Raw genomic sequence first — 18,845 nt, 5'->3', positions numbered from 1 at the left:
GGTCATCTGACCCCAGTACTCTTCCCTGCCATGGCGGGGGGTTGGACTAGATGATCTGCTCAGGTCCCTTCCGACCCTACAAACTATGAAACTATGAACTTCACTAGAGATTGGGTACTCCTCTCCATCCTTACTTATCTTCACTCCTCTCCTGGCAGGAACCATATTTATGTCCCAGAAGCTCTCTCTGCTCCCTAGCAGTTCTAATCTAATTGGCTACAAGTGAAACAAGCTACACAACACCTCTCCTCACAGCCCCTCTGACCCCTACTGCCCACCCACTCCCCTCCACACCCAGGGGTGATTCCTCCATGTCCCTCCAACTCCCTCCCCCCCATATCTCCCATGCAGGGCCAATGGTTGTCCCCTAAACTGCATAACTCTCCTCTCCCTGCAACAAACACAACACTAAGTTGAAAAAAAAATCCAGAACAGGAAAACAATGGAAAGCCCTTGCTGAAATGCAAAGCCAAAAGATGCCCTTGAGCATCACCTACCCGAGTCAGGCACCATCTTAGCCACCTGAATAGAGGGTGGCCAAGACAGCGCCTGGGCTGGCACAGGGACAAGGGAGGGAACGAAGATTCTTCAGCCCAAAGAAGCCTGACGGCTTTGCAGGACATGCAGGCGGGTTGGGGGCCAACCGTTTCCATTTGAGTGGTGAAGATGGGTTTGTCTGCAGCAGGGGAGGGCAGCACAGTTGGTAGCAGTTCTTCAGCTCAGGCAGGCTGCTGGGTTCTCCCTCCATCCAGGAGGTCAAAATAGTGCCTGACCTGAGCCCAAGGCCTCCCCCCGAAGGGAACGAGGCAAAAGAGGGTAGCTGCATAATAAAATGGATGACTTACAAATGCCTCCCATTTTAACTGTTCTCATGCGTTGTGGTTCGGCAGCTTTTCTCTATAGCCTCAAAAACCAGAAAGAAAATTTTAAATTGGGGAAGTCAGGGGCAAGACATGAGGCAACATTTCAGTCTTACAGTCCTTAAGCATCTGAAGTTGGCAACACTGCACTGTCAGCAGTGGGCACAACGTCACCCTCCTACCATTGGGAACCCATTTCAGGGAGCAGAAGCACCCACTGCCAAGACTACTATCATCCTTGATCTAGGCTGCACCCAAAGGACATACATCTCAACTTCTGTTTTCAAGATGTCCACAGCTGTGAAGAATATTATTTTTCCTCTTATTTTCTAAAGGTAATTTGAGCTAGTCATCAAAAGGTTTCTTTTTGGTGGATCTCTCCTAGTCTGTAACAAGGTGACAGACTGGGGTGGCTTCTTATTTTCAGTGCTCTAGGGAATGGTATGAACTCTGGAAAGGAGTGCGGTTGTTCACTGAACTTAGAAAAGGAATCCCCAAATTAGACTCTCACCACTACGTTGTGTTAAAAGGAAAAAAAAACAGTTGTTGGGAGTTACTACAGGTCCCCAAAATGCATTATTCATTAGTTTGCCACTTCATTTCTCCAGCTAAGATTTCGGTTTCAACCAAACTACAAGAAGAACCTTGAAACAAAAAGAACCAAAAGTACCTCCAATCCAGTTAAATTCTCCCTGAGGCCAAGAACAAGGCTGCTGCTCCTTGTCCAATGGAGAACAAATTATTAACGGTCCACACACACGAATCTTTCCTTAAGATAACAACTGAGTGTTACTAGTCATTTCTCTAAAGTTCACTGCATTCAATTATTATTTAGATTTATATCCCATCCTATTCAGAAAGGTTTAGAGTGGCTTCCAATAAATAACAAAGAGAAGGTATGGCAAGATGGCACCTTAGGCTGGATCCAGACGTGCAGAAATTGCTTCTGTGGCATTGCAAACCTCTTTCCAGCACCACAAACGACAAGCATTTCATGTTAAACTGTGCAACAAAACAACCCACGTGTAAGAAGCAACAGTAGATTTCACAAAAAATATAGCTCCAAACTTGAAATGCCTTCTCAGTCACTTCCCAGCCCTTAAGAATGGCCCCTCTGGCCAGTTCCCCCCCAAATCTCATTTAGATATAAAACCACTTTTGCCACTTTCACCTACCCCATGCCTACCCCTGCCCACTCCTCTGGCCCCCAAGCCAGAAGGGAGATCCCTCCCTCCTCTCCCAAAGTCCCTCCCAGCCATGCTGCCCTCTCCAACAGAGGGTGTGGCTGTGCAAATGAAAACTCCCCCAAAACCGCAATATTAAATTCAATGGTGCCTCCCTCCAAAGATTAGAATTTTTCCTTTCTCTTGAGGGGAAGTTGTGCTATAATCAAGGCTCTGAAGTACCAGTTGTAGAACAAAGCAGCGCAACAAAGTCCTAAAAGCATCTGTAACTAATTCCTTACTGTTCTTGATTCCCAACCAGTTGGGAATGATGGGAATAGTTTCAGAGCTCAGTTTTAGTCATTACCTACAAGCACTTCTAAATGGAAATCACTCTGAGCCATCCTAGCTGCTGTCAAAGCGGAAGGTTGTCTTACCTTTACAGATTTTCTAGATGCATGTATAACTTCAGGTTACATTCTCCACTGAAATAATGATCATGCTTGTTTCTTTGCAAGGGCCAGTAAGGTAAAAACTGACTTCAGTGGGCTGTTGCTAGCACTTCGAATGAAAACAGCTTTATAAAACCAAGCCTGCTGGTACTCCTTGATTTTTTTTTTTTTTAAAAGAAGAAGAAAAGTAAAGGGTTTGGGACATGCACATAAACCTAGAATTTCTCAGGTACAGAAGTTGTATGGGCTCCTGGTGATGATTCCTTATTTATCAACAATACATGTTAACATTTCCCATTTCAAAGTGGTAACAGTGATACCATCTGAGGATCAGATTTTTGGAGGGGGCTATGCCCAAAAGGGGTCAATGGAAGGTATAAATTCTGTTGTGTTTCCTAGTATATCTTTGTGCAGATATACTAGGAGAGAAACAAATGAAAAAAATTAAGTACAGCAGAACCCACATCATTCGTATCTCAGTAGCTTGCAGTTGGCTTAGTTTGCAGTGAGTTGCTGAGTTAAGAATGAACTGTTTATTGCTGCCTTGAGCACCTCAGTGGTCCTGAGCAGCCATTTGCTGCAGCTCTGCAAGCCCTTGGTTCATTTGCAAACCCTCATCTTCACAGCAGAGTTAGCATCTTAACCCGGGGTGCTCTTGGGCAGGGGTGGGTAATTATTTCAGCTGGAGGGCCACTTAAGTTCTGGTGAGCTGTCAACAGCCTCAAGGATAGCCCTGCCCCTTCATAGGTGCCCTGCCCCTTGGTCGCCATCTTGGGACCAGAAGTCCTGCACCCCTAACTCCTGACCTTTACCACCAGAAGTCCTTCCCTTTGCCACCAGAAGTATTCCTTGGGGGGAGGGAGTTGCCATGTTGGAACCGGAAAAAAAACAAATCATATACTGAAAGTCAGGTGTCTACTACAACATTTTAATTTCATTTAAAAAAATATGTTTGTTCTGATTTGTGGCTAAGTACATAAAGTGAAAAAGCCTGAGGCTGAATCAATTCAGTCTTTGCAGGTTAGTCTAAACTGCACAGATTAAATTGAAACAGAAGTGAACATTTCCCTTTGATTCAGGCCATGCAGCCACAAGCCTGCAGTGGCTCAGGCCAGGCACTGGGGGGCAGTAGAACACGGCTCTCTAGCATGTAGCCAGCATGGGCTGCATGTTAACTTCCTCTTCCTGATGCCCCTAAGGTCTCTGGGATTTTCAGTCCAAATTCATAGCACCAGGGCTCTGCAGGGCTGCTCATCACTTCCTCTTCCTGCTTCCAAGTGCCTTTGGGAATTGTAGTCCACAGTTGCAGCCAGCAGTAAGTCTGAGCAGGGGATGGGATGTTTAACCCCCGTCCCTGGCGCCAGACCCCAGCCAGTGTTTGCCTGAGGGGAGAGGGGGCAGTCCTCACCCCTGGAAACTGGGCTGCATCCCTAGCTGGGCTTACCTCCCTACCTCCTTGTCAGCCAGCTCTCACTGCTCCAGCTAGAGAGCAGAGGGACAGGGGCAGCCCTGCTCTCTGGAGCAGACAGCACAGCCTAGCCCAGGGCTGCAAAGCATGTTGAGATGGAGGGGGACTGTGATTGAGGGGGGTGTGTATATGTGGAGGGGTGTAGGTAGGGTGTGAGGGATGGTTGGGGGGTGTAGGGACCCCTTCCCATGCTCCCCTATGGTACACAGTGCCTGCTGCTGGTGGCAGCAGCAGCAGGCAGAAGCTCCATGGGGTGCTCACAGCCCACACACTTGCAGCTGCCCAGCAGCACATGGCTCTAGCCAGTTCCAGGAGCTGCATGTGGAGCCAGGCCAGCCCACCTCTGTTGTGCTGGGCTCTCCACAGCTCATGAGCAACTCCTGGGACTCTTCCAGCAGAATCCTAGGAGATGCGTGCGGCAGCAGGGAATGGGGACAGGTGCCATTGCACAGGGCTTCCGCCAAGTGGCGCACGAGTCCTGGGATCTGCAAAGGTGCTGTGGGGAGCCCCACACAACAGGAGTGGGCCAGCAGGCTGTTTCTTGCCGCCACCACCACATGCAGCTCCTGGAACTGGCTGAAGCTGTGCAGTGCCAGGTGACTGCCTGCACAAGCCAGGAGCATCCCAAGGATCTGCCGCTTGCTGCTGCCGCCATTCAGCATCAGAACCTGTGCACCATTGGGGGGGGAGTGTAGGGAGGTTCTCACACCCCCCTACCCTCCCTCACACCCGATACAACCACATCCTGCCCAACCAAGCTCTATACTCCCACCGCCCCACTGGGCATGGGCCCCAACCCCCAGGCTTCACACCCCCGCCCAGCTGCAGCTTCCCCTCTGCCCGCCATCACTCCCCTATCTGCTGCCCAGAGCAAGTGTTGCGTCAGGGACACGAGGAGCAGCCACTGGAGGTCAGGGAAGCCAAGCAGGTCCCTTGGCAGCTGCAACAGTGGCAGCAATGGCTCCACCCAGAAGTTGTGCATGGTGGGCTGGGCCAGGGCCCTCCTGTGCACAAGGGTGGGAGCAAATCACGTGGCCTAGGCAGGGTACCATTAATTGGTGGGTACCTGTGGGTCTGGTGAAAGCACCTGGTGGACTACATCTGGCCTGCAGGCCGTATTTTGCCTGCCCCTGCTCTAGGGTCTGTTGTCTGACATGTAGATAGATAGGGTCATCTGTAAAGTTTTCACAAGCCATAAGCTAGTCTTTTTACATAAACTGCCCAAAGCAAACTAACCCAGATACACACTCTAACACACTACCCCTCTTGAACTAGCAATGAAAAAGGGTTAATGATTAAGATATTTAGTATCTTGCCGTTCTGAAAGATAAGTAATCTTTGGATACAGTACCAGACACACTGAATATTGAAAAAACAAAAATCACACCACATAACAAATTTAATTTAGTGTAGGGTTTAGGATGAGTATGAAGTTTGAAAAATCAGAAGAAAGATCATTAAGTCTCTGTGCTAAACTAACCTTTTTGGCACTGTTCTTTACCCTGTGTGTAGATGAAGTAGTAGATCCTTTACACTCCGCAACCCCAAACCTTGGAAGTGCCTTGTTCCACACAGCTTATTGCTCATTGTAGACAATAAATGCAGGTTTTCTGATATTTGCTGCAGTTGCTCATTGCAACTTGTAGGCAAAACATTTTAAGATCACTCATTAGAATGAAAACTAGGTCATGCAAAAAGTCAACAAAACAATTTTATTTCCAGTGTTTAAGTGGGTGTGCACACAGGCAAGATACAGGTTTGGATTCAATATGTCTTCATGCAGAATTATATTCTTCTCAATAAAAGAAACCAGTTCCATCCAGGATCCACTATCTACACGGCTATGTTACAACATTTATATCAAATCTGGTATCTGAAAAACAGATACACATGTAATATGTACATTTAAGTTACTTATTTTACAGAAAGATTAAAAATTCAAGTCACATAAAACTCAAAAACTGTATTAAAATTGGAATATAAAACTCAGAGATCCAACTGGAATGCCTAAAGAATGGAAGCTCTGTATCCACCTGTGTTAAAATTTGTAAAATGTAATGAAATTTATTACAGATAAAATGCATTTGTTTGTAGTTAGTTTCTCTAATTTAACAATTAACAATATGGCACCCTAACAAAACAAATGAATTCATGATGAGGCACTTGTTAGTGACTAAACCAAAAGAACATTTTTTTCTGCATACTAATGCCAAGCCAACTCTCAGGTCATAAAACCATGTATACACTACATAGCATGTTGCATCAGATGCTCTGTTCAACATTTGTATGCAGCCATCAAATATACTTTTTCTTAAAATATATATATATATATATATATCTATACTTTAACATTTTTATGTTCTTCTGGCTGTAGTAATGCCCTGTGAAGACTTTCCACAGGGCATATTGATGAAACCAGCCCATATGAAGGCTGCATAACAATAACAGTACAAGAAAACATATATACACAGTTACTGAGAAGTGTAACAATACGCTAGTGAATTGCCGTAGTGGACATATTTCCCATTTTAAAGATACTGGTAGAATCGAGATCTGACTACCTGGGTCCCAGACAGTTTATGAGGATGGGCATCAATTGCTGGGCTAAAGTTGCTTTTGTTCATGTTCTGGTAACTTTCACCATTTACTTGGTCAGGTGGCTGAGGTGATCCTGAAGGAGGTGCTCTATTGATCAAAGTCAAATTGCTAGAAGAATTGTCATCATTTGCCTGCATTTTTGCAGAAGAAAGGATCTCTGTCTGAGATGGGTCTGCTAAGCTAGTGTTCTCAAGTTTGGGCTCTCCAGTTTCACCCGTATTAAGGTCAGTTGTGCTAGTGAGTAGACGCTCCCGTGCAAGCCAATCTGAAATTGAAAGGTCCTGAGCTGGACATTTTGGCTTTAACCGATTCACAGCTGAAAGCTCAGACTCCTCTCTATTGTGACTCTGCTCTTGAGCTTTCCAAGCATTCAAAACACTTAGTTCAGGGAAATCCCTCTGCCCTCCAAGCGTATGTCTTCTCCTGATGCTCTTTTTCTTCGAGATCTCTGCAGAGCTAGATTTCTGATTTCCTATTCCAAACATATCATCTGCAGATGCTTTCAGCCGCAGTTTCAGCCTGTCTGTTATTTTGAGTCTCCATGTAGGTTCTTGTTTTTCAGTTTCGCTTCTAGCTGACGTAGTTAAACTGCTGGTTGATCTTCCTTTTTTCATTATGTCAAACATTTTGGTCATAGTAGGCAAGTCCTTTTCGTTTTTAGCATCTCCAAAACCCTCACCATCTATTTTGTTCCGGGAAGACTTCTTCCTTGAAAGTGTATCACATTCAATGAGTTTGTGGGAACTAAACAGTCTGCGGCTGTCTAACTTTGGCGTTGAACTTCCGTCAGTACAGCTTACTTCGCTTTCTTCAGAGTTCCTCCTACTTGTCTTTGCTACTTCTTGTAGTTTTCCCCTCAACAGTCTTTCAGCAGCAGATCTTGTAGCAAAGACAGGGAAATCATTTTCACTATCTGTTTCCATGGGTCGACCATCACTGATCAATTCACTTTGTTCATCATCAGCTTCCTCTCCCTTGCTTTCTGTCACCAACTGCACCTCAGGGCTCAGCATACCAGAATCTAGGTATACAGCAGAGGAAGCGGCCGAGTAGTCTGAGGTGACAGAACTGACATAAGCAGCTAAAAACTCACTGCATTTAATATCAGGGCTGGCTACTTTTTTGCATGAGAGTCTGCGCAGGGAAGCCTGGGAAGAAGTGTCAGAGTCAGGCACTCTCTCCTCAATGTGGGAGGTGGCTTGTGAAACAGGTATTTTAGGATAATCTTTCTGCAAGGTTACCCAGCAGCTGAGATCAGGTGACTTTGTGTGCTTTTGGTGGCAAGATGCCAAAGAAGCCTCTGAAGGGACACATTCTTTCCTTCCTGACTTCTTGTCATCCTTTGCAGCATTTGTGTCTTTTTTACTGCTGTTCTCTTTTTCTTTCGGCACAAACATCCTTTGTTTTCTCCCTCTTGCATCTCTTCCTTTTTCACATTCCCCTTTAGTTGCATCCTCTTTTGTCATTTCACAAGATCGTTCAGCAAGCTCCTTCTTGTGGAACACGCTGTCAAATTCATCTTCCGAGCTGCTTTGGGGTGGCTTCTCTTTTGTTTTTTTTCGCTTGCGACTAGCTGCTGCGAAGATGGAGGACACAAGCAATTCCTTACTATACTGATCCTTTCCAGATCCCCAGGAGCCCTGTTTTAAATACAAATCAGGGAGCAAGGTTAGAATTTAAAACAAATAAAGCTATGTCATTAGATTGATATTTTAAGTGGGTATTTTGGGATCTAGACTGAGCTCTTGCTTGTGTTTCTTCAAACTAAAAAAAGTCCTTCACACGGTCAGCTCTACTAATTCCAGTCCTAACTGCCTCCAGCTATGACAACAGTGAGGAAGAAAGGCTTTGTTTGCTGGCAGTCCTGTATACTGAAACCAGGCTGCAGAGGGGAAACAAGCCCTTCAATATCACTTTCAGTCCTGTTTTTGCTAAAAGACTACTGGTGAAGGTTTTGGAGAACTTTCACTGATAATTTAATTGGAGGGGTTCCAGGCATCCTCTTTTTTTTTCTTTTTTAAATCAGAGGCTTCCTTTATTCCAAATGTTAACTAATTATTTAAGAGGGAAAAAAACAGCATAGTCACAATCCTCTTCCCTCTGAACTACTCTGCTTCCATACTAAATTCCTGTCATGGCCAAACTGGAAGACCCGTGGCCTGGGATGCAAGAATAATAGTGCTGACAGCAAATACATAAAATAAAAATAAGTAAGTTATTTTCAAATCAGTCTGTCTTTACAAAAATCACAAGGAGGTAGATGAACTGAAGGGTTCCTCCCCACCTTTAGAGTCGCTCTAAAAAACAAAATTGAATTTGCAGTATATCATCATCATCACTTGACCACTTTATTCAATACCCTTCAACTTCCCATAGCTGTTTATCCTTTTTAGAAAAGGAATCTCTGGGTCAGGACTTTGCCTCCTTTGATGTCTGACCAGGACCTGGTGCACTGTAGGCACTCTTACGAATAAATATGAAATATTATTATAATGACATAAATAAGGCAGGTCACTTGTTTACATCAGTCACAAAAGCTTTTATGTAGGTATTTCTGGGGCTGATCAACTATGCTTGAGGTTCAACAAAAGCAAGTGAAAGCATCAGTTACTTGCACATTGCATCTACAGTCTATGGGTGCAGACGTGCAGCTCCTCGCTGTAGCTGAGAACGCTTTGCAGGAAGCATTCTGAGTTGCAGTGACCCCTGGAACAAACAGAAGTTCACTGGTGGTCCAGGGGGGAGGGAAATATAGCTGCTGGCTGCCTCAGCAACAGCCCCTCCTCGCTCCCAACCTGTCCCTGTTTCAGAACAGGAGAGGGGAAAGGGATCAGAGGGAGTTTATTCTAGGGGTTCCCTAGCCAGTTTTGGAAGATGAGGTGGGTGTAGTGTAGAGCACCCTTCTGCACCCCAAGGTGGGGGGGGGCTCCAATACACCCACCCCACCCTCCATCAGGGGCTGAAACCCCCTGCAACTGAACTCCCTCCACTCCCTTTCTCCCCTCCCACGTGCTTGTCTTCAACAATGAAGGATTTGGTCTTAGAGACACACATGGAAGAAAGGTCCTTTCCTTTTGTGTGTCCTTGTGACAAGGTATTTAGCAGAATTTGCAGCTTCACTGGAATCTGACATGGCCATGCCTGGTGACCTCTGGGCTGTCAACAGTGCACCTTAGTGCCTCCACAATTGTCACCCATCATTTATCAGTGTGCAGCGTTCTGCTAGAGCAGGGGTTCTCAAACTTTTTGATACCGCAACAAGGGGGTTGCAAATTGTTCTTCCCTCCCTAGAAGCAGTGGCATGGGGGCTGGGCTGCCACCACCATCGAGCACTCTGTGCCGCGGCAGCGCACTGCATGCCACTTGCCCGCACCCAAGTCTGGCTAGTTGCTGAGTGGGGAGCAGAGCCCCGGTGGCTGGCCAGCTGGACTTGGGCACAGGGAAATGGTGCACAGCACACGGCAGCAGCACCGCTGCTTCTAGGGAGGGAAGAGAATTTGCAACCCCCTTTTAAGTTGCTGGGGGGTCGTGACCCACAGATTGAGAACCCCTGCCCTAGAGGTGTAACACTTTACTCAGCTTGTATTAAAACTTAAAATAAATATTACATATCTAGGAACCTACTTAATCCATGGTTTTGCAGATTTCACGTAAACCACAAAATCCAGGATTCTCCACAACGTCCACAAAATAAACTAAAAGCTTAATAAAAATAAAATGCTGGCTCCCAAATAGGAACCAGTGGTCCTCGATGCCAGGAGGGGAAGGTGCCAGGTGGCAGAGCAGCAAAGATGGCAGCTTCCCCCTTGTGTCTCTTCCCCCTGCAGGGGTCTCTCTGCCAATCAGCACCAAGGGGCAGAGCCGACAAAGCATCCAGCAATCAAGACGGTGGCTGCCTCTCTGTCCCACCTCCCTTTGCCAGAGTCTCTCTGCCAATCAGCGCTGAGGGGAGGGGCCTGTGAAATTGGCTGTGCACTGCAAGCAGGCTGCAAAAAATCCTTTGCCTCACTGTGATTCAGGTAGGTCCCTATACATAACTATTTTAAGCAAAGATGGGAGCCAGTCCACTCATCCACAGGTGGGCTGAGTTCCTCAGCGCTTGCTGTCACCGTGCTGTAAGTGAACACAATGGGCTCCTATAGACATACAGCAAGGCTGCTCCAATGTGCTGTAAGTCAACGTCCTCTAGCAGCCTCCAGTGTCGTGTATCAGCAGCCCCATGCTGAAAAATGGGGGCAAGGCACTTTAAAGCTTGTTTGATGAGCTTTATTTCAAAGTGCCCCACCACCATTTTTTAGCACAGGGATGCTGATACACATCATGCTTGGGTGCTTTTAATTAGCATGGCTCACTAAGTAACACCCCCCCACCCCCGGAGCACATCTATAAATGCCCAATAAGCCAAAAGACAAGTGGAAAGCTCATTTGCATCCTATATATTATCTGTTTAGCCACTTGTATAGCCATCATCCCAGTATATAGTTTACCACTATATAAGGGGAATAATGCATCAAGGGCTCAGCAAACAACTGTGCACCAGGGCACCCTTGGGGAAAACCAGGAGTAATGGTCACAAACTCCTGGAAGACTGTTTCAGGCTTAACACTAAGAAAAACTTCTTGACAGTTAGGGTGTGCACACAGTGGAACAAACTCCCTCCAGAGGTGGTGCAATCACCTTCCCTGGAAATCTTCAAGAGGAAACTGGACGGTCACCTTGCTGGGGTCATCTGACCCCACTTGTCTTTCCTGCCTACTGCAGGGGGGGCTGGACCTGATGATCTTGTAAGGTCCCTTCTAGCCACTTACAATATATGCATCTGTGTAATTGCCTCTCTAAGATGTTATTATTCCTGCCACTAGGAAAAGAAGAATACAATCCACATTACATATTTAAGGACTTGAGGCACATACTAGATTGAACCATTTGCCTAAGGTCACATAAAAAGTCTATAATTGTACCACGAACTAAATCCAACCTCCTGAGTCACGTGTCCAGTGTCCTACCTATAACTTCCCTACTCAAGGAGTGTTTGCTAAAGAGCCTTTTGCCTGGAAGTCCTTGGCTACAACACCTGATATCACGCGGAGTCAGGAACTGTAATCATCAGTGAATATGCCCTTGTATTCTATGCACACCGAAGGAGGGACACACATAAGAAAACTTCATAAAAATTCCTATACAGGTTCATCTGGCCCGTTATCCTGTCTTCAAACGGTAAGCAGCAGATGATTTCGAGCAGTGGTTCTAAATGTTTTCAGAATCAACACATCCCTCCACAACCTTCTGAATGTAGCAGCAGCCCTTGGTCAAGAACCACTGCCGTGCTCAATATACCTCAGTGATTTTCAGCTGGGTGATGCCACTACCAGATACAACTGCCCTAGGTATCTTGTGCATAGCCAGACCAGGAAGAGCTGTGGTACATGTGCCTGCTCCTCCTGCATTTGTGTTCTCTGATAACTCTAAAGCAGGCAAGGGTGCTGGTTCATGCTGTGACCCTTCTTAGGCCAACCTTCCACAGCATCTCCTGGAAACAGAAGCATACGGGACAGACAAAAACTAGGAAAGGCTTGCAGCATGAGTCAGCTTTCCTGGCTGCTTTTGATAACCCTAATGCAGTGCACGAATGTGCTGCAGCCGTATTCAGTTTTGCCTCAGCTGAGAACCACTGCTTTAGAGGAACAGCTTAAGATACAGGGAAGACAGAGTGATACACCCACTGTCATAGAACCATAGAAAGTTAGGACTGGAAGGGTTGCCAGCAGCAGCCATGGGTCTGGGTATCATGAGTAAGCTAACAAGAGAAAGGAAAACACCATACTGCTTCAATGAGATCTGTGATATAAACAGTTGACAGCCATTAGATTCCAACTGGAACCAAAAGTTGGTTCAGTCTAAAGCTTCCCTTAACTGACAGTCAGTTGTGACAAATTTCATGAGTGACAACTTTTCCAAGTGTTTGCTTCAAAACTAATTGGTGAAGGAATGCTATGCATAGTTTTCTGCTTCTGTTAACAACCTGGGCATCACTCAGCCAGTACAAGACAAGTTGTATATAACAATACATATCTTAATTTTTCTTTAAAAAGGCTATACTTTCACAAATTGGATTTACCTTAGACTTTGATGAGTCGCTAGTTGTCGAATCTGTGCAATAAAATCGAAAACAAAAATGTGGTCAGTTCTCTGCAAGATTTGCTTTTCAAACAGACAATGCTGGACTTATGGGGAAAAAAAGACAAGCACAGAACAAAATATGAAAGCAAATAAAACCAGAACAGAGTGGATAGTCAGAGCTCACAAAGATGCAAGCTGCACCACAGAAAGCCACCGCCATGAAAGGATGCTGTGAATTGTAGGCAGAACCAGCTCAATGATAGGAATGGCAAAGGAGCCCTGTTCTCTAAATAAAAAACAGAAATACTAATGTTTATTCAATTGTTTTAAGTATACAGCCCTGCAAGTCCACAGTTGAGAGACTTTTCAGGATTGTACTGGGTACTCTTCTTTGACTGATACAATATACAATGCAAAAGTTGACACCTCAGTATTTTTGGCTGCCTTTGTGACAAATTGTTATCCTCGTATGTTACATTTATTTTATCAAACTGCTAAAAGTTATATAACGTAAGGGGCTGAATTTTAAACATAGGATTTTATGTTCTAAAACCCAATTTTATATCTGCATTCCTCGAGTGAGCTACATACTAATAAAATTTTACTTTTAACAAGCTAGATTTCAGCAGCTACCAGTTTTGTATTTCAGTAACAAGCGCTATTCTAAAATGAAAAATGGACCATCGTTTTACTCTTTGGCAAGAACTGAGGTTATACAGTTATAAGGGGGTAGGGAAAGGGCTAGCACTATGACTAGAAAATATTTACGCTGAAGCTTTCCAACTTTTGAGGGACTTTTTTCCCCTGGCTTAAAGAGCTGAGCCCCATGCCACACCCCTTTTTGACACATGGCTAATGCTTTATGACTAGAAAAACCGGTAGACCATACCATGCTATTTCTCCTCAGGGTCTGCTTCAGAAATAACAAGAAACAGCAGAAAAACTTTTAAAAAGTAGCATTGATCTGTTCAAAATACTTTTAAAAGAAAATTTACAGCACAGATCAACTTTTTTTTCCTTTTTTTGCATTTACAAGAAACGGGGGTTTCTGCAGACAAGGCAGCTACAATGTGGGCAACAGTCCTCCTTCTTCCTACAGTTCCAGCTGTCCATCAGTGACATCACAGAATCCACTAGTGACATCACCGTGTGATAGACTCCTCCCACTTCACCTGTTTCAACATCAGTATAGAGTAACTGTTTCAGTAAGTGCTGAACATCCCTTTAAAAACTAAAACAAAGCTAGAGACAAAGGGATAACATTTGTGGGAAACAACATGCCAGGTTAGTGCAACAATACGGTGAGGGGAAAAAAGTCATCAAAAGAGAGCCTGCAATACTTGTCCTTAGCCAAGCAGGATGGCATTTTATAAACAGAAAAAAATCAGCTTTAATATAGACATATTTCAATATCCTATAATAATTTCTATTAGTTGATAAGCAAGTGAAATTTAATTTTAACTGCATTTCTAACTTTGGGAAGGAGCACTATTAGAACAATATAGAATATAAATCTTTCTGCCATCACAGCAACCACTATACACAGCAGCATGTATCTGTTTTATCTTATGATGAGTATTACATGAATAACTGTGAATAAATAAAATAGTGTGCGTATGTTTGTTTGTCTTATCTTTCAACAGTTACATGTCTTTTGGTCAACAAAGTTTGCCAATATATACCGTGCACAACCATCACAACTGTAACTTATTTAAAAGTACTTATGATCATTTAGAAGAGGGAAAACCAACTGATTAGTAAAAGAAAATAGAAAATTTACAGTGAGGTAACAGAGTAGGTTATTCCAGCCTACAGACTTAACACTGTCCAGGCAAGCGTTACCTGATACATCTCCAGGAGATATTCCCGTTCTTCCAATGTTGCTGAGTAAGTGATCTATGTTTGGGACTGGCTGAGATTGTACAGTGTAGTCCTCCTGAACTGCTGTCTACAGTTAATAAACAAAGATCTCTTCATCATCGTTTCTTAATGAGTTCATTATGATTCAACAACATTTAGAAAACTGCATTATTCACCTGAGGACACAGTTTCCTCATGAGCTCTTTTGTTTTCCCATATTGCCTTATGGTTAATACAAAAAGACATGGAACAATAGCTTAGATTTTCACTACTGCAGGGGCTGGAAAGCTAGAAAAGTGCTTCTGAAGAGCAAGACAGCAAGGCATACAATAGTGCAATAAGACAGGTGTAGACATTTTAGATATATCAGGACTGTGTTCTAAACTGAAGTAATTAGAACACAATACTTACAAGCGGCTCTTCACCATCATCTTCAGTGAAAAACCAGTCGTGCTACAATTTAAAATAAAACACATGAAAACCTAACAGGAAGTGGAAAAGTCAAAAGTGGACATCACTACAAATGACATTTTTAATTCAAAGGACAAAAAACCCCAGACTGGTCAAGTAAGAAAAAGGTCTGTCTGTGTAATTCTTTTAAAAATAATGAAATGAATTCACTTACTTTTTGGATAAGTGTTTCTACAATTTTATATTGATCTGGCATATGTGTCACCATGTGTGTCATGTTATCATCAGATGTTCTCACAAGAGTTGGACCGAATACTATTGCAAGATTTCTTGGTTCCATCTGAGAAGTAATGAAAATAAATTTGCACCATTCATTTATAATGGAGGTATAACAATATGACCCATTAAAACAAAATACATTAAGTGAAATGCACTGACTAAATAGATTTTTTTTGTGCCACACAAAAAAAATCAATTTACTACTGTTACTTTTTGAAGCCGGTTAAAGCAATAGTATTCAAAAAGCTTTTAATAGTATTCATGCTACTATCTCAAGAAGTCTATAACATTACTTTTATAGTAAATATTTTGTACAATGGCAGAAGCTCAGAAGCCAGCCTACCATTATAACTCAGGAAAAGTCTTGCTAACCTATTCCTTTACTAAGGCTTTTCTGTGCTACACATATATTTTTTGGTTTTCTATAAAACAATCAATTCATTTAATTCAAAGCTGCATAAAAACAAACAAAAAATTCACTGCTTTCTAACAAGATAGCTAAGCATCCTCAAGGTACCCTAAGTACCAGAAAGTTTCCAAAGTATATTTTTCTCCAAACAGTTTAAACGCCAATCAAAGAGTTTCAGCTATGAACCAAATATTTTGTATCATCTCAGGTCCTTGTTCTAAGATGCACAGAGCCATTTACTTCTGAAGTGAGCAGATATTACACAAGTCTATCATGTGCACATACTTATTTGCATCAGATAATCACTGAATCATACAAGCCTCTTGTTCTGTTATGTTGTTCTTGAACCCCATCCTCTGACAAAACCTGAGAAAGCAGCAGAGCTCTTTCCTTACTCTATCGCCATGCTTTGTGGATGCAGCTTATATTTTCTTACTTATGACATGGAATAAACTCATAATAAATAGGTGGCATAATATGGTCCACAAGAATGAGGACAAGGTTGCAAAACAAGGATTTCTCATCTCCTAATCCTCATCTTGACTCAAAATGTGTTGCCTTGCTCAAGTCATACCACCCCTCTGAAAAATGGGAACAATATCACCTTACTTAACTCCCCTCACAGCTACATCAGCAGAATTACCTAACTAAAGTTTATGGAATACTTTGAATATATAAAATGCTGCCTGTGGCCTAATTTAAAACCACCTGCCCAGGCTAACTTCAAATCTAAGCATTGTTTTTAATCACCCACAAATATCCAATGTATAATAAATAATGCATATTTAGATAGAAGGTAAACATTTCAATATTGTCTAAGAAATGCAGGGAACCTAGGGCATAGGCTCAAAAACAACTTAGATGGGAGATAAGGTTTCCAGAGTCCAAACCTCAAAGTCATATTTGATGACAGGACTTGGGTATTTCGGAAGTTTTCCTCAGAGCCCTTTGTCCTGCAGGATCCCCAAGCACTAGACAAAATTATTGGCTTAATCTTGCAAACTGTGGAACACTACAGTCAACTACAGCATAACATGCTACAAAACAGATAGCCAGAATTTCGTAAACACATCAAGGCAAACCCCTACTTACACACGACCTTTAATGACACCCATCTACAGACAGTAAAACAGACCTCTTCTGGTCTACAAAGAAAACTCACACTACTTTAACCGATTAAAAAAACCAAAACAATTTGGTAAAAATAGCTGAAACATCTGCATGGGCACGTTTAACTTGCTTTGCAAATGGATTACGCAAAAGTTATCAAATTAAACTAGATAGATGTGAACCAGCTATTTCTACACAGGGGTTTGAACCATTTTTAAATAAATTTAATCTAGAACTCTAATGAATTAAGTACAGGGGTGTAGGTTGTAACCACGTTGGTCTAAGGACATAGGCAGACAAGATGCTTTGGGTAAATCTGATATCTTTTATTAGCCCAGCTAAATAGTTGGAAAAATATTTCTTAGCAAGCTGTTAGGTTTAAAAACCCTTCATCAGGCTGGGGAAGCATCTGCAGTTGGTATGCAAAAGCTAGCTAAGAAATATTTTTCCAACTATTTAGTTGGGCTAATAAACAATATCAGATTTACCTGTCTGCTGGTGAATTAAGTAGGCATATGAAGAGCTGACAAGGCCTTTGTCTGAGTCAAAAGTCTTCTCATAATGCAGGAAACTATTTATTTGCTAATCAGGGTAAAGTCAAATTGTTACGTAGGTACGGATGTGCTTATCTCTTGAAATAATGCATCCCAAGAAAATTCCCTTAAATAAGGAAGTTGAAGAGGTCTTGTATATTAAATGTTAATACCTTATTTTTTTCTGAGTTTTCTGCTACTGTCTTTAAATGTGCTGAAAGAAACTTCAGAGTTTCATAATGATGTTCAGGTAAATCGTGGATCTGAAACAAACAGAATTTTAGCATGTAGTTTAAAGCAGTGCAGTACAAAATTTGTGCTGAATTTCAAATATTTGAAACAAGATTACCAATTGTTTTAGTGTTTTTAGACGCTCTACAGGATCTTCTTTTCTGTTGGCATCTATGAAATCTGCGTATTTGTCTGTCCAAAAAAAAAAAAAAAAAAAAGGAGGGTTGGGGGAAAGGAATATGTTTCACTGTGAACAGTTTTCAGAAATCATAAGTTACCTCATTTCACTTTTGCATAATGGAATTTAGCTATACACTATTCTACCATTTAAACAGGGACAAGAAATAAATTGTCTTATTTGCAATAAAAGAAATTTAGGATAATAGAAAAGTAGGACTCGAGGGGACCTCAGAAGGTCATGTAGTCCCACTGCCTGCTCAAAGCAGGATCATCCCAGACTAGACCAACCCAGTCAAGTATCTGTCTAACTTGCTCTTGAAAGTTTCCAAGGACACAGGTTCCTGGAATAATCTAAGAACGTTCTTCCTGAGAAAATTCTTCTTAGGTTGAATATTAAGGGAAATTTCCTAACTGTTGAGAGTTGTTAAACCCTGGAATAGGTTACCTAAAGAAGCTGTAGAATCTTCATTGTAGAAAATTTAGAGCAAGTTAGATTAATTCATTTGGAATGGTTTAGACAGAAAATCTTGCTTTGAGAGAAGGGGGTTGAACTAGATCAGGGGTAGCCACCATGTGGTACAGGTGCCACAACTGGCATAGGCAGTCTGTGTGTGTGTGGCATGTGGATTAGAAAGGGGACTGGAAGCAGAGTGGCAGATAGGATAGGGAGCAGAAACCAGAACAGCGGGTCAGGCAGGGAGCACAGGGCAGAAAAGTGGGTAGGGGAAGGGGAATGGAGTGGCACTCGGGGAGGGTGCAGGGCTAATTTGTGGCAAGTCTACCAAAAAGGTTGTCCCCTTTTGGACTAGACGATCTCCAGAGGTCCCATCCAGCCTACTTTGTAGGTTCCAGATCTATAAATTCTACTAATGTGACCAGCGAAGTCATTACAATTTAATCCATCACTTCCTCAAAAATATATTTTTTAAGAATCCACTTCTTTATACAGGACCTATATATAAACTACTTAAACTTAATTTGCAGTAAACAAATTTATTCCCACAAATGTGGTACCAAACTGAATTCTAGCTATGCCTCCTTTCAGTTAACACACAAAATAATGCGATTTAAAAATTTTCTAGAAACATAGATTAGCATGAGAAGTAAGAAAGAAAAATGTTAGTTTGATTTGTAAAAGGAAGGTCTAAAGTTAACAGAATACTAGCTGTAT

At 42.7% G+C, this 18,845-nt stretch overlaps 1 protein-coding gene across 1 annotated transcript in view; it reads right to left on the bottom strand.

Annotated features, from left to right (window-relative positions):
• Positions 1 to 5,636: 5,636 nt before the first annotated feature.
• ARHGAP21 (Rho GTPase activating protein 21) overlaps positions 5,637 to 18,845 on the bottom strand; it is a 93,023-nt gene continuing 79,814 nt past the window's right edge. The window contains exons 19-25 of the mRNA XM_019529473.1: positions 17,613 to 17,686; positions 17,437 to 17,526; positions 15,147 to 15,272; positions 14,933 to 14,974; positions 14,504 to 14,609; positions 12,660 to 12,691; positions 5,637 to 8,181 (exon numbers count right to left, since the gene is read on the bottom strand). Of these exons, the coding sequence (XP_019385018.1) occupies positions 6,472 to 8,181; positions 12,660 to 12,691; positions 14,504 to 14,609; positions 14,933 to 14,974; positions 15,147 to 15,272; positions 17,437 to 17,526; positions 17,613 to 17,686 (2,180 nt within the window). The 3' untranslated portion in view covers positions 5,637 to 6,471. The remainder of the gene's footprint in view (positions 8,182 to 12,659; positions 12,692 to 14,503; positions 14,610 to 14,932; positions 14,975 to 15,146; positions 15,273 to 17,436; positions 17,527 to 17,612; positions 17,687 to 18,845) is intronic.

The sequence above is a fragment of the Crocodylus porosus genome, unplaced genomic scaffold (assembly GCF_001723895.1).
Source record: "Crocodylus porosus isolate Cpor-Errol unplaced genomic scaffold, CroPor_comp1, whole genome shotgun sequence".
NCBI lineage: Eukaryota > Metazoa > Chordata > Crocodylia > Crocodylidae > Crocodylus > Crocodylus porosus.
The sequence above is the reverse complement of the archived record's forward strand: the minus strand, read 5'-3'. Positions and strand labels throughout refer to the sequence as shown.